The sequence below is a fragment of the Neolamprologus multifasciatus genome, chromosome 22, assembly GCF_963576455.1.
Source record: "Neolamprologus multifasciatus chromosome 22, fNeoMul1.2, whole genome shotgun sequence".
Classification (NCBI taxonomy): domain Eukaryota; kingdom Metazoa; phylum Chordata; class Actinopteri; order Cichliformes; family Cichlidae; genus Neolamprologus; species Neolamprologus multifasciatus.
This window is the reverse complement of record NC_140459.1, coordinates 2,201,797-2,214,709: the sequence shown is the minus strand read 5'-3', so window position 1 is coordinate 2,214,709 and position 12,913 is coordinate 2,201,797. Positions and strand designations below refer to the sequence as shown.

The 12,913-nt window shown below is 41.9% G+C and overlaps 1 protein-coding gene across 1 annotated transcript in view; it reads right to left on the bottom strand.

Annotated features, from left to right (window-relative positions):
• LOC146492548 (CD209 antigen-like protein C) overlaps positions 1 to 12,913 on the bottom strand; it is a 48,598-nt gene that overhangs the window by 17,287 nt on the left and 18,398 nt on the right. Inside the window, exon 3 of the mRNA XM_085149218.1 lies at positions 10,277 to 10,342. Coding sequence (XP_085005344.1) covers positions 10,277 to 10,342 — 66 coding nt within the window. The remainder of the gene's footprint in view (positions 1 to 10,276; positions 10,343 to 12,913) is intronic.

Below are 12,913 nucleotides of genomic sequence, written 5' to 3'. Positions count from 1 at the left end.
GGCGAGAGAGGAAGTGGAGATTGGCTCTGGGTGGAAGACAAGTTAGGGGAGGAAGTCTGTGTGACTGCACGGGGAAAAGTGCCTAAAACACAGGGTGAAGAGCAAAAAGGGAAGTAAAAGAAATGCTGAAAAATAGAAAGGGGAAAAGAGTATCATTAAGTAAAATCATTATGAATCATTATGCAAACTGGGGTGTAGAAAACTGAGGAATGCAGTGATGTGAAGAGTGTGTGTGGCAGCCTGAAGGAAATCAGCTGATGTGAGTAGAATGAGTGATGAAAGAGACGTGTTAAAATGTGGATAGACGAATCAAAAGTGTTATTGAGCAAAAGAAAGGCATCTTTTAAGGAGATGTCAGTGATGATACCCAGCCCTAGTGAGCAGCCTAGGCCCGACAGAAGGTGGATGTAAATGGTAAATGGACTGGTTCTTATATAGTGCTTTTCTACTCTTTCTGAGCACTCAAAGCGCTGTACACAACTTGTACATTCACCCATTCACACCCATTCGCACAAGCACATTTTTCCTAAGTGCTTTCTAAGTAACATTCACACACACATTCATACTCCGATGGATGCATCGGAGAGCAATTTGGGGTTAGTATCTTGCCCAAGGATATTTGGCATGCAGACTGGGGAAGCCAGGGATCGAACCACCAACCTTCCGATCAGTAGATGACCTGCTCTACCACCTGAGCTACAGCCACCCCTGTAGCTGTGGGTAATAAGAAAAGATGAAAACTATTGATAACTTTTTTGTTAAGTTAAGGCCTGATCTGTCTGAAATTCATAGCCAGTGCTCTGACACAGAGCCATCAATCTTTGAATGCTGAAAAAGCACAGTGTATCCAGAAAACACATTATATGCTGCAATAAATGCACTGGCCAAGTGTCCCCTCTCCCCACTGCCTTTCAGCAGCATGCAACAGCAAACAGGTCGTCAGATGATGATTAAGTTTAACATTTTCTACAATATTGACAAAGCACTTTAAGCACAAGATTGTTAGTTAATGATTTAGAAATGAATATTGTCTTTATGGACTTCAACTCCCCCCCCCCCCCCCAAAAAAAAGTGCACATATAAAACTGCGGTGTTAAGCGATGTGGTTGAAAAAAGTTAGTCTAGAGCCCTGTTAGTCAAAGTTGTGTCCCAGATGTCACACAGGCACTTTTTTTTAAACATACAGCGTAGGTGTACATGAAGAAATTACTCAAAAATAAATTATCAGCATTTATTAAATGATAAGGCTCCATAAATAAAAGAAAACTATGTTGTTTTTGTGCATAACAAAAAGCACACAATTGTGCAGTCAAAATGTAAACTAAAAGATGCTGAGCACAACAACAAAGAGACAGATTTCACAGCTGCTGTGTTCCGAACTTCTACTGCGTGACTGACAGCCTGGAGTTTGAAATCCGCTTCGTAACCACGTCTCTTGCAGGCGCCATTTATGGTCCTTGTACACACACAATACTGTAATATTACGTTGAAGCACAGTACGTATCACTCCGCAAGGCTCCTGACTACGGTAGCCGTAATGCTCCGACAATCCATCAAGCGGTGCAGCTCCGTAGCTTATCAAAGTCGTACTACCAAAGTGCTGACCAAAGTGTTCAATGACATATGTCTGAATACAGACAGTGGAAAAATGTCCGTCTTAGTTTTACTGGATCTCAGTGCAGCATTTGATACAGTTGACCACAACATATTACTCAAACGACTGGAGAACTGGGCAGGTCTCTCAGGAACTGTACTAAACTGGTTCAAAACATACTTAGAAAACAGGAAATACTCTGTATCAATAGGTAACTTCACATCTGAACAGACAGGTATCACATGTGGAGTTCCCCAAGGTTCCATCTTGGGACCCCTTCTGTTTAACATTTACATGCTCCCACTGGCACAGATTATAAAGAACAACAAAATAAACTATCACAGCTATGCAGATGACACACAAATATATATATCACAATGTCACCAGGAGACTGAGGCCATGTACAGGCTCTTGGTAAATGCATTGAGGAAATTAATGACTGGTTGTGCCACAATTTTCTCCAGCTAAACAAAAATAAAACTGAAGTAATAGTCTTTGGTGCCAAAGAAAAATGATTACAGGTCACCAGAGAACTTCAATCTATACACCTAAAAACCACAAACCAGGCGAGAAATTTGGGTGTAGTGATGGATGCAGACCTAAACTTAGAAAAACACATTAAGACAATAACAAAATCACCTCAAGAATATTTCAAGGATAAAAGATCTGATGTCTCAACAGAACCTGGAAAAACTAGTCCATGCATTCATCTTTAGTAGGCTTGATTACTGTAACAGCATCTTTACAGGTCTACCTAAAAAATCAGTCAGACAACTACAGCTCATTCAGAACTCTGCTGCTCGAGTCCTCACTAAGACCAAAACTGTGGACCACATCAGTCCAGCTCTGAGGTCTTTACACTGGCTGCCTGTCCGTCAGAGGATAGACTTTAAAGTTCTGATGCTGGTCTATAAAGCTCTGAATGGTTTAGGACCAAAATACATCAGTGACCTCCTGACCCCGTATGAACCTTCCAGATCGCTCAGGTCATCTGGATCCGGTCTTTTATCAGTTCCCAGAGTCAGAACCAGACACGGAGAAGCTGCATTCAGCTTTTATGCTCCTTATATCTGGAACAAACTCCCAGAAAGCCTCAGATCAGCTGAAACACTCAGTTTATTTAAATCCAGGTTGAAGACTCACCTGTTCTCAGCTGCATTTAAATAAAGCACCAAATCTGCACTTAAGGTTAAATTTCAAAACTTACATTTTAACTACTGATTTTATCTACTGTTCTGATTTTATCTGTTTTGATTTTTGATTTTATATACTGTTTTGTTTGTTTGTTTGTTTGTTTGTTAATTAGTTAGTTTGTTTGCTTGTTTTAATCAATTTTAAATCATGCTTTTTATTTGTTTTTGTTTCTAATGTCTCTGTAAAGCACTTTGAATCACCTTGTTGTTGAATTGTGCTATACAAATAAACTTGCCTTGCCTTACTAAAAGATTTTTGACAGATTGCTGAGCCGTGTACCACATAAAATCGGTTCGCGGTCAGTAAGCACAACCAGAATTCATACATAAGGCGCCTGAAAATGAAAGGATTTTAGGCCATGCAGCCCCTGCATGTCGTTAGCACGGTTAGCTCATTAGCGCGGTTAGCTCGTTAGCGCGGTTAGCTCACTAACACGTTGACGCAGTCCAGCCCCACGCACGGGGCGATCCGCGGTAACTCGATATTTGCCGTGTTCATCTTGTCGTTGCCTACAGGTGAAGCTATGGGGGAGTTGTGTTCAGTGAAGGAGAGGCCGAGTAACCTTGCGTAGAGACAAAAGTGGACGGAAGAGAGGCAAACTTGCGGCTCCACAAGTATAAGTAACATAGACTATATCAATATAAAGGATATTGTCACATCTTATATTTATACTAAAAAACTCGATATATCGCCCAGCCCTACTATCAAATCTGAAATAAAGCTGATCCTTCAGATCCTGAGTCCCACACACTCAGGATCTGAAGCTCTTCTCTTACATTTTTTCAATTCTACAGTTTAATCCATAGTTACAGATTAATTTAATAATCAGCTCTGCACAGGAACTGAAGCAGGATGCAGCCTGTTGCTTTTACAGTAAAACACTTGTAATAAAAGTACAGTAACAATAATTAGTGACTGAGCAGCCCGGGGCGTTTCTCTTGATTTCTTTAGTCAGGGTAAATTCATTCACCTGCACAGATTAGCTAAACGAACCCTGACAGCCGAGTGCTCATCTTAGCTAGCTAGGTCGCAGGACCGAGCTAAGGACGGTAGTTACGGATTAGCTTACAAACACGTTTAACTTACCGAAAAAGTGCAGCGGGGCCTCGGGTCCTTCTGTCGGTAGTCCAGTTTACTGAAGAACACATCAGGCTGTCAGGTTAAAACACTCGGTCGTGTTTTCGTAACGTAAACGCTGGGCGTCCTCTCAGAGCCTACGCTCTATCTGCTATTCTTGAACAGAGATACGCAAGTTTCTCCGTGACTGCAGCTGTCAGTCAAAGCTGCTATGATGACGTACACCGCAGTTTAACATCACTGTGGTAGGAATTAGAATCAAACTTATGGGAGAGGAGACCCCTTGAACATCAATCGGCGTGATGAGAACTATTGATAACAAAAGAAAGTATCTCTGGAATTTATTTTAGTCTGACCCCAGTCCCATCCGCTAACATGGAGGAGGCGGGGTTTATGACCTATACTGCAGCCAGACACCAGGGGGCGATAGAGATGTTTTGGCCTCATTTTTGGGGAGCTGTTTTACAGTCATTGCTATAAACCTACACTGGAGTGTTTATAATGCAATTAACCTATATATTTGATGTAGTTAGGTCAAGTATTATTCACATGTATATCATAAGATTATCACAAAAAACTATACTATTTGCTGTACTAATGTGTGACCTTTGACCATGTTGTGACCTATTGTCAGAAGGCAAAGCAAAGGGTTAACCTAGGGGTTAGGGGTTATAGCACATCATAAAAACTATACAATAATTTAACTATACACTTACTATAAATATAAATACACAATACAGTGCTGACACAGAGACAGACAGGTAGAGAAGTGATGATATTTCAGAGCAGATTACTGTTGTACAAGTTTGTGTTGAGTATGGTGATGGCTTTGGGGAAGAAGAATCCCTGAGTCTGTTTGTTTTGGCCCTTATGGATCTATAGAGGGCATTAGGTTGAAAAGATGTCTTGTTTGCCTCCGTGCAGCTGGCGTGCCACACTGTCACTGCATAGGTCAGCAGACTCTCGATGGTGGATCTGTAGGTCACCAAACACGGGGTGTTTAGTTGCTCCGTCCTGAGCTCCCTTAGGAAGAGTGGCCGCTGCTGGGCTTCTTTGACTAGGGCTGTGGTGTTAGCTGCCCAGGAGAGGTCTGCAGAGATGTGGACGCCAAGGAATTTGAAGGACTCCACTCACACTACACATTCTCTGTTGATATGCAGGGGGGCAGGGGCACTTCTGTTCCACCTGAAGTCCAGGATGAGTTCCTTCGTCTTGGTGATGTTAAGTGCCAGGTTATTTGATGCACACCATTCTCCCAGTCTCAGGACCTCATCTCTGTAAGCCGCCTCATTTCCCCCTGTGATCAGCCCCATCACTGTTGTGTCATCAGAAAATTCGACAATGATGTTCTCTGGGTGGGCAGGACTGCAGTCAGATGTGTAGAGGGAGTAGAGTAGCGGGCTTAGTACACAGCCCTGGAGAGCCGGTGCTGAGAGTGCAAGGGGAAGAGAGGTGAGGACCCAGTTTCACCCGCTGGGGTCTGTTGACCAGGAAGTCCTTTATCCAAGAGCAGGTGGGTGGCGGGAGCCCCAGACTGGCTAACTTTGTGATAAAAATGTCTGCTATTTATTGTGTTAAAGGCAGAGCTGAAGTCAATGAAGAACATTCTGACAGACCTCCCCTGTTGTTCCAGGTCTGTCAGTGCAGTGTGGAGTGCGATGGCTATGGCGTCCTCAGTCTCGATCTGTTAGTATGTGAATTGGTGTGGGTCCAGACAGACTGACCACACACATCATACACATAGTTTTTTTCCTTCTTTTTCAAATCTTTGGATCACGTGCGTGCCGAACCGTGGAGTGGGATCAGTTCGGATTATGGATCAACCGTGATTCTTTTATTATTCTGCTGTGTACAGTGTCCTTGAGTGTTCTTCAAATCAAATGTGGTAAATTTAAACTGATGATGGTGGTACTCTAATGTTTCCATTACTGCCACCATCAGGCCAAACCTCGCTATGATTATAATTATTTAAAGTTGTAGTTATTCTGGGACCACTAACTTTTGTACATTTTGTTTGTACATTTACATATTTTACACTATTTAACCGTTTTTGTTTTTGTTTTTGTTTTTAAAGAAAAGCAGAAAGATGTGCAGCCAGAGTTTATTTCATTATTTAAATCAACACACTGAAGTTACAGGTTGCAGACATGGTACAGAGAGGGTGGAGCTGCCTGTAGCTGTCTGTGGTGCTGAAGCTTTCAAACATTTCATTCCAACACTGACTACAACTGTGACCACAGGGGGGCAGCATAGAGCCAGAAAGTGTTAGTGTAGCTGTTCACCCCTGTAGTAAGAAACAAGAAGACTGATGAAGGAAAAGCTTCTTCCACTGGTGTAACACACAGGTTTGTATGAAGTCACACTAACTAACCAGCAGTAACCCACATTTGGTCAAAGCAGGGGCAGAACTTTAATAACAGGTTATAATGTGTCATCACAGTTGTTGTCAATCCAAACACACTTTCTGATTTTTGCTGTTTATTGTAAAAGAACAACACACTTGTGGTCTGACCTAATGCTGTAGTACAAAAACAATTTTACAAAGTCATCAACACAAAAAACCTCATGCAAAATATTTGGCTTCCATATCCATCTTACAAAAAAATTGAAAAACAACTTCCATATTGAATACTATATTAAATCTAAATTTAATAAAAAATTACATTTAGATTTAATGTCTTTCTGATATTCCAGCTGATAAGAATCTTTAAAATTCTTATTAATCAAACATATTTTTTGCTGAACTTTTAGAAAGAAGACATTTACTGTAGTTTTAGGACCAACAGACTGATGAATAAACCAAGTAAACCAAAGTAAAGACAAGATGCACTTTGACTTTTATTAGAACAATTTGCTGGAACTACAGAGTAATGAAGTACTTCAAGGTTTTGTGTGGATGACTTCCAACCTTACTGTACAGCACAGAGCACAGAGGGACAATATATGTAATCAATATATGATGCAGAATGAACAAGTAAAGACTGTAAGCTGAGTCTGAGGCTCATGCAGGACATTTCATAGTGAGGTGTCTTTGGTTGGATTATTCAAACATTTACATCAAAGCACCAAACTCATTTCTCACAGATGAAGGTCATTGAATAAGAATAATCTGACCCTACCCATCTCCCATCACCGTCACAGCAGACTCCACAGAAACCAGAATAAGGATTCCCATATCCTGTTCTCCAGAACCTGTCAGAGAGATCAAATCTGATATGAAACTGGACTAAACTCATAACTATTGTCACATTCATATAAATATGAGTCTCTTTTGGAATATTTCCAATATTTCCTGTATTTCTTTCCCAGGTTTCTCGCCCACTTTCCCTCCTTTAGACTTTTCTCTGAGAATCATCATGCACACTAAAACAGCTTTCAAGCTTTGATGAATATGAAATCTTCCTGCTGTAAAAATGGAGAATAAAAAGAAGTCAGAGCTGACTTTCTGCTGTTTGAAACTGTTTTGTCAGCTGTTTACAGACATCACTTTGAAATGTGTGTCTATCAGGTCATATTTACTGAAGATTCTTCCTTCATATGTTCTGAAGTTTTACAAACACCAAAGAAGAAGAGACAGGAATTCTCTGAAACAGTTTTTGTTCTGTGAGAAAAGAAACATTACAGCACAAAAAACATGAAGACAAATTGAACAAAGTGAAATGTGTCGGTCGCTGCTTTGAACATGTTTCAATCCTGATTTCTTCAAACTGACTTGTTGTAACTGAACGTCATCACAGACTGCAGATGAAGAGAGTTCAAGCACAGCTGTTCATTCAAAGGAGGATTTCTGCTTTTCTTTACATTCAGTTTGTGGGGCTGTTGGAAAATAGCTCAACTCATGTATTGCTGATCTATCTTCCAAAACATCAATGTTTCACTTCTAAATAATAACTCTGGAATAGAAACAAACTAATGTCTCACGTTTCTGTCAGCGCTGATCCGTCCACCCATTCCCATTCAGATCTTCCTGATGTGTTTTTGGCTTCCAGACCAATCCAAGAGTATCCCCTGAATTTCCTGACAAATTCCTGTTTGAGAAGAGACACAAATATTGTCTCCAGTCATAATTCAGCACTTCTGTTATAGTGACATCATCTTGTGAATATGTCTGAAGGAAGAATAAATGTGATGAAACTTTTCTTCCATTGTGCAGAAATCAGAGAGAAATCCATCAGAGTGGAAACAGGAAGCAGGTCACAGACTGACAGCAGGTCAAAAACACAAGTAACAGATGACTGTCAGACAGACATGAACAAACACACCCACCTGTTCCTCTTTGCTGTTTATCATCACCAGATCAGCTCCTTTATCCTGACAGTCTCTCCTGCTGTCAGACCAAGTTTTCCTCTCACTGGATATAAAGTAACAGCTGCTACCAAATCTCGTCGATCCTTCTGGACACCACGTCCCTTAAAGTCAAACACATGTTTTAAAGACAGACTTTGTGTCATGTTGTATCACATTAATCTTTGGTCCCTGTCATTTTCCCTGTAAATACTTCATTTAAACTCAGGTTTTCTCTCTTATTCATAATTAACTGAAACTTACATTTATACAGAGAAACTGTTACACAGCATCAAACATTTAGGATTCAAAACAAAGACACAATCAGGTTATCACTGTGTAACACTGATGTTTTCTATTAGTTATTCAAACTTTATTACCTTCTATCTTCTCCTTCAGCTTCTTCACTTCTTCCTGTAGCTGACTGTGGTTTTTACTCAGTTCATCATAACGGCTCTGTAACTGACTGTTACTCCAACCAACTGAAATATTTCAGTGAAATCAAAATAAAATAAAATAAAATAAAATGAGTGAAACATTGAACAGAAATAATCTTCTTCCTCTGCTTTGTCAAATATCAATAAGAGTCAGAAACTTGCAGCCATTGTTCTTTAACATGTCCTGTGGGTGGAGGTGTTAGAACTACAGGAAATCTGATGAGCTAAATACGTATCAACTGTGAACAAAAACCACTGACAAGATTCAAAATAATTGTTCTCAGTGTGGAGGAAGAAGGTGAAGAATCAAACAGCATTTCTACACCTGTAGTCAGAGATGTTATCTATATGCTTTGAAAGAATAGATTCTGACTCATGTGACATGTGCCTGTTCTCACTGAAAATATGTCTTTTTACATTCAGTCAAAGCTGCTCTGAGGCTTCAACACTTCCTCATATCAAAGGTTTTTCCATGTGATCAGGTACTTCCTGTATTTGCTGTGGCAGAAGGACACGTTCTGGTTGTGAAGCTGCATGTTTGTTGGCTGCTGGGATTCAGTATCAGTCATACATTCATTTGCAGCCAAGATCCCATCCTGTAGCTCAGACTGCTGAAGACTCACACTGACTGACTGCAGCATCTCATACAGCACACACAGCATAAGTGTCTATGATACAGTAACAGACTGAACTTTGACCTGTTTTTATGACTGTCGTCATATTTGTGTCATTTTGTGTAACTGCTGTGTTTTTCTGTCCTTCATGCAAAACTCTGCATGCTGTGCCTCAGCTGTGACTGAATGAGAGGATGATAACGGGCATGTGCAGGTACTCTGCTGTGATTGGTGCACCAACATGCAGCCTAATGATTACATAAAGAGCCAAGATGGCCGCCGTCTGCAGAGGAGTCATTCAGCTTTTCCTTGTTCCAACCTGCCACACCTGTGCAGCTCTGTAATGGCTGCAGTTAATATCTACCAAACATCAGTGTAACAGCTGTTGAAATGCTAGTGTTTCACCACTAGGTGGAGCTATTGTGATGTTAATGTCATTAACACATTTTATTTTTGGATGTTTTTTTATGTTTTATGTTTTCTGAATCATGGGGAGGAAATTGAATTTGTTACGTTAGTTTCAGTTAGGTTTATGTGTGTTTTACACCTTTTTGTGTTTTTACCCCAGGAAGTCACGTATACAGACACACAAACAGTGCTTTGACTGTTACGACACACCCACACCTACATGCACACTCACTCACGTACACACGGGTACGCGGTTCCCATTGTTTCCCTCGCCCTTTGTCCAGTCGTCTCACTAGCTGTGCTGTTCCTACTCTTTTTGTCTGTTTTTCTTGTACCTCATGGATTTTTGTTTCTTGTTTCCGGACCATCTGTATTTTCCTGGAATAAACACACTTTGTGTTTAACATTTGTCCATCATGTTCTGCATTTGGGTCCTGAAGCTTCCTCCACACCCTGGAAAACCTAACCTGATAGTTTGTAGGGCTGAGCTGCCTTTGACTTTGAACAGTTTTCTCCTGATTATGTTAGTTTGGGAGGTCTGCAGCTGTAACTTCTTTTGTTTCTTTTTATCAGATTATCTTTACACAAGAACCTGATTTAAAACATAAAATTAACCCACTTTCAAATACAGTCATCTCCAACTTTATTAAGTATTAATAGTTTCTTACCTTCCATCTTGTCCTTCAGCTTCACTTCTTTCTGCAGCTGCTCTTTTTCCAAACTCACTAAAATATCTGGTTAGAAATGCAACAAAACAGGAAATTAATTTCAAATCATTCCACTTTCCCAGATGGACTTTTTTATTCTCACTTTAGATGAATGGAGCTAACATTAGCTTGTTAGCTAGCTGTTTAATACACCAAATAAACTAACTAGTCGCACAATGACAGACGGCCACTGTCTAACATAGTGTGACTGCACCTGCATCAGTCTGCAGCAGATGCTGCTGCCTGTCTGCTTTGTTGATATAATCACAGAATCACCGTGTTGAGTGAAGAGTTTGAAGGAACAACAAGAACATTCACTCCACCTCCACAACACACACAAGATATGAGCCAGGAATCATGCACACAGACACACACCTGCTAATCAGTGCTAAGTAACAGACTCATGAAATACTAGAAGCTCAGTCAGCAAAACCAACGTGTTGGTCAGGCTGTACCACACAGCAGCTCATATTATTGATCAGAGAATTCCATTTAAAATGCCACCGTGCAGTCTTTATGAAGAGGAAACTATCCTTAGAGACCAAAACTCATTTGGTCCTGAATGGAAACATGTTTTTAATGCAGCAAAGGTGCTCATTTTAACATGGGAGTCTGTGGGGACTGACTCGCTTTCAGCATCAGCCTCCAGTGGTCATTAAAGGAACTGCAGTTTTTGCTGCTTCTGTGTTGGCTTCATGTACTTCCTGTATTTGCTGTGGCAGAGGGACACGTTCTGGTTGTGAAGCATGTTTGTTGGCTGCTGGGATTCAGTATCAGTCATACATTCATTTGCAGGAGAAGTTCAGAGGTCGTATCTTATCTTACAGCATATGGACAGGATGATGATCCCAGCTAACAAAGTCAAGTCAAAGTCAAAGTCAAAGTAAACTTTGTCATCTCCAGTGTTGGGAAGGTTACTTTTAAAATGTATTCCACTAAGTGCCACCAGATCCTTGATTCTCTGCAGGTGGTGCTATGTCTGGTCCTGCAGCTCTCCCCACCGATGGCGCCACGTCACTGCCTGCTCCCGTTGCGTGGCCGCCTGCGCTGGCCACCATTGAGAGTTTACAGTATGAGTGATTTCAGGAATCTGATGGCTTGCAGGAAAAAGCTATCTCGCAGTCTGGAGTATCAGGCCCCAATGCTGCGATAGCGGTTGCTGGATGGGAGGAGGGGTCAAGTATGATGCAGGAGGCCTTACTGATGCAGTGTTTGTGAAAGATGCCCTGTAGCAGAGGGAGAGACGTTCCAGTGATCTTGGCAGTGGCATTGACGTTCCGATGTAGCTGGCTGAGGTTGCCGACTTTGCAGTTACCAAGCCACACGGAGATGCAGCTGGTCAGGAGCTCGCTATGGTGCTCCTGTAGAACATGGTGAGGGTGGGAGGAGGGAGGTTGGCCTGTTTTAGGCGTCTCAGGAAGTGGAGGCGCTGCTGGGCCTTTTTGGTGATGGAGGTGGTGTTGGTGGTCCAGATGAGGTCGTCTGAGATGTGAACTCCCAGGAACTTGATGCTGTTAACAGTCTCTACGTGGAACCGTGGATGCTGAGTGGTGTGTAGGTGGAGCGAGTCTTCTTGAAGTTGACAATTATCTCCTTGGTTTCGTCCACATTCAGTGACAGGTTGTTCTTGCTGCACCAGAACTCCAGCTGCTGAACCTCATCTCTGTACGCTGACTTTGTTTTGCTGCTGATGAGTCCAACCACGGTTGTGTCATCATCAAACTTGATGATTGGTTCGAGTTGTGTAGGGCGGTGCAATCGTGTGTCAGTAGCGTGAACAACAGTGGGCTGAGAACACAGCCCTGAGGAGCTCCTGTGTTGTTGCCGATTCGGACGGACTGAGGCCTCTCTGACAGGAAATCCAGTATCCAGTAGCCGAGAGAAGTGCTCAATCCCAACTTGCTGAGTTTGTCAAACAGTTTTTGGGGGATAATGGTGCTGAATGCTGAGCTCAAGTCAATGAACACCATTCTGACATAGGTGTCTTTCTTGTGCCGGTGGGAGAGGGAGAGGTGAAGTGGAGTGGAAATAGCATCCTCGGTCGACCTGTTCAGCCAGTATGCAAACTGCAGTGGATCCAGTGAGCAGGGGAGGTTGCTTTTCACATGTGCCATGACAAGTCTCTCGAAGCACTTCATGATGATGGGTGTCAGGGCGATGAAATTCAGGCAGGATGCTGAGGATTTCTTTGGCACCGGGATAATGGTGGTGGACTCAAAGCATGCTGGGATGATCATCTGGCTCAGCGATTCAATTTCAATTCAATTCAATTTTATTTATATAGCGCCAAATCACAACAAATGTCGCCTCAAGGCGCTTCATAGATACAGAGAAAAGCCCAACAATCATATGACCCCCTATGAGCAAGCACTTTGGCGACAGTGGGAAGGAAAAACTCCCTTTTAACAGGAAGAAACCTCCGGCAGAACCAGGCTCAGGGAGGGGCGGCCATCTGCTGCGACCGGTTGGGGTGAGAGAAGGAAGACAGGATAAAGACATGCTGTGGAAGAGAGACAGAGATTAATAACAGATACGATTCAATACAGAGAGGTCTGTTAATACATAGTGAGTGAGAAAGGTGACTGGAAAGGAAAAACT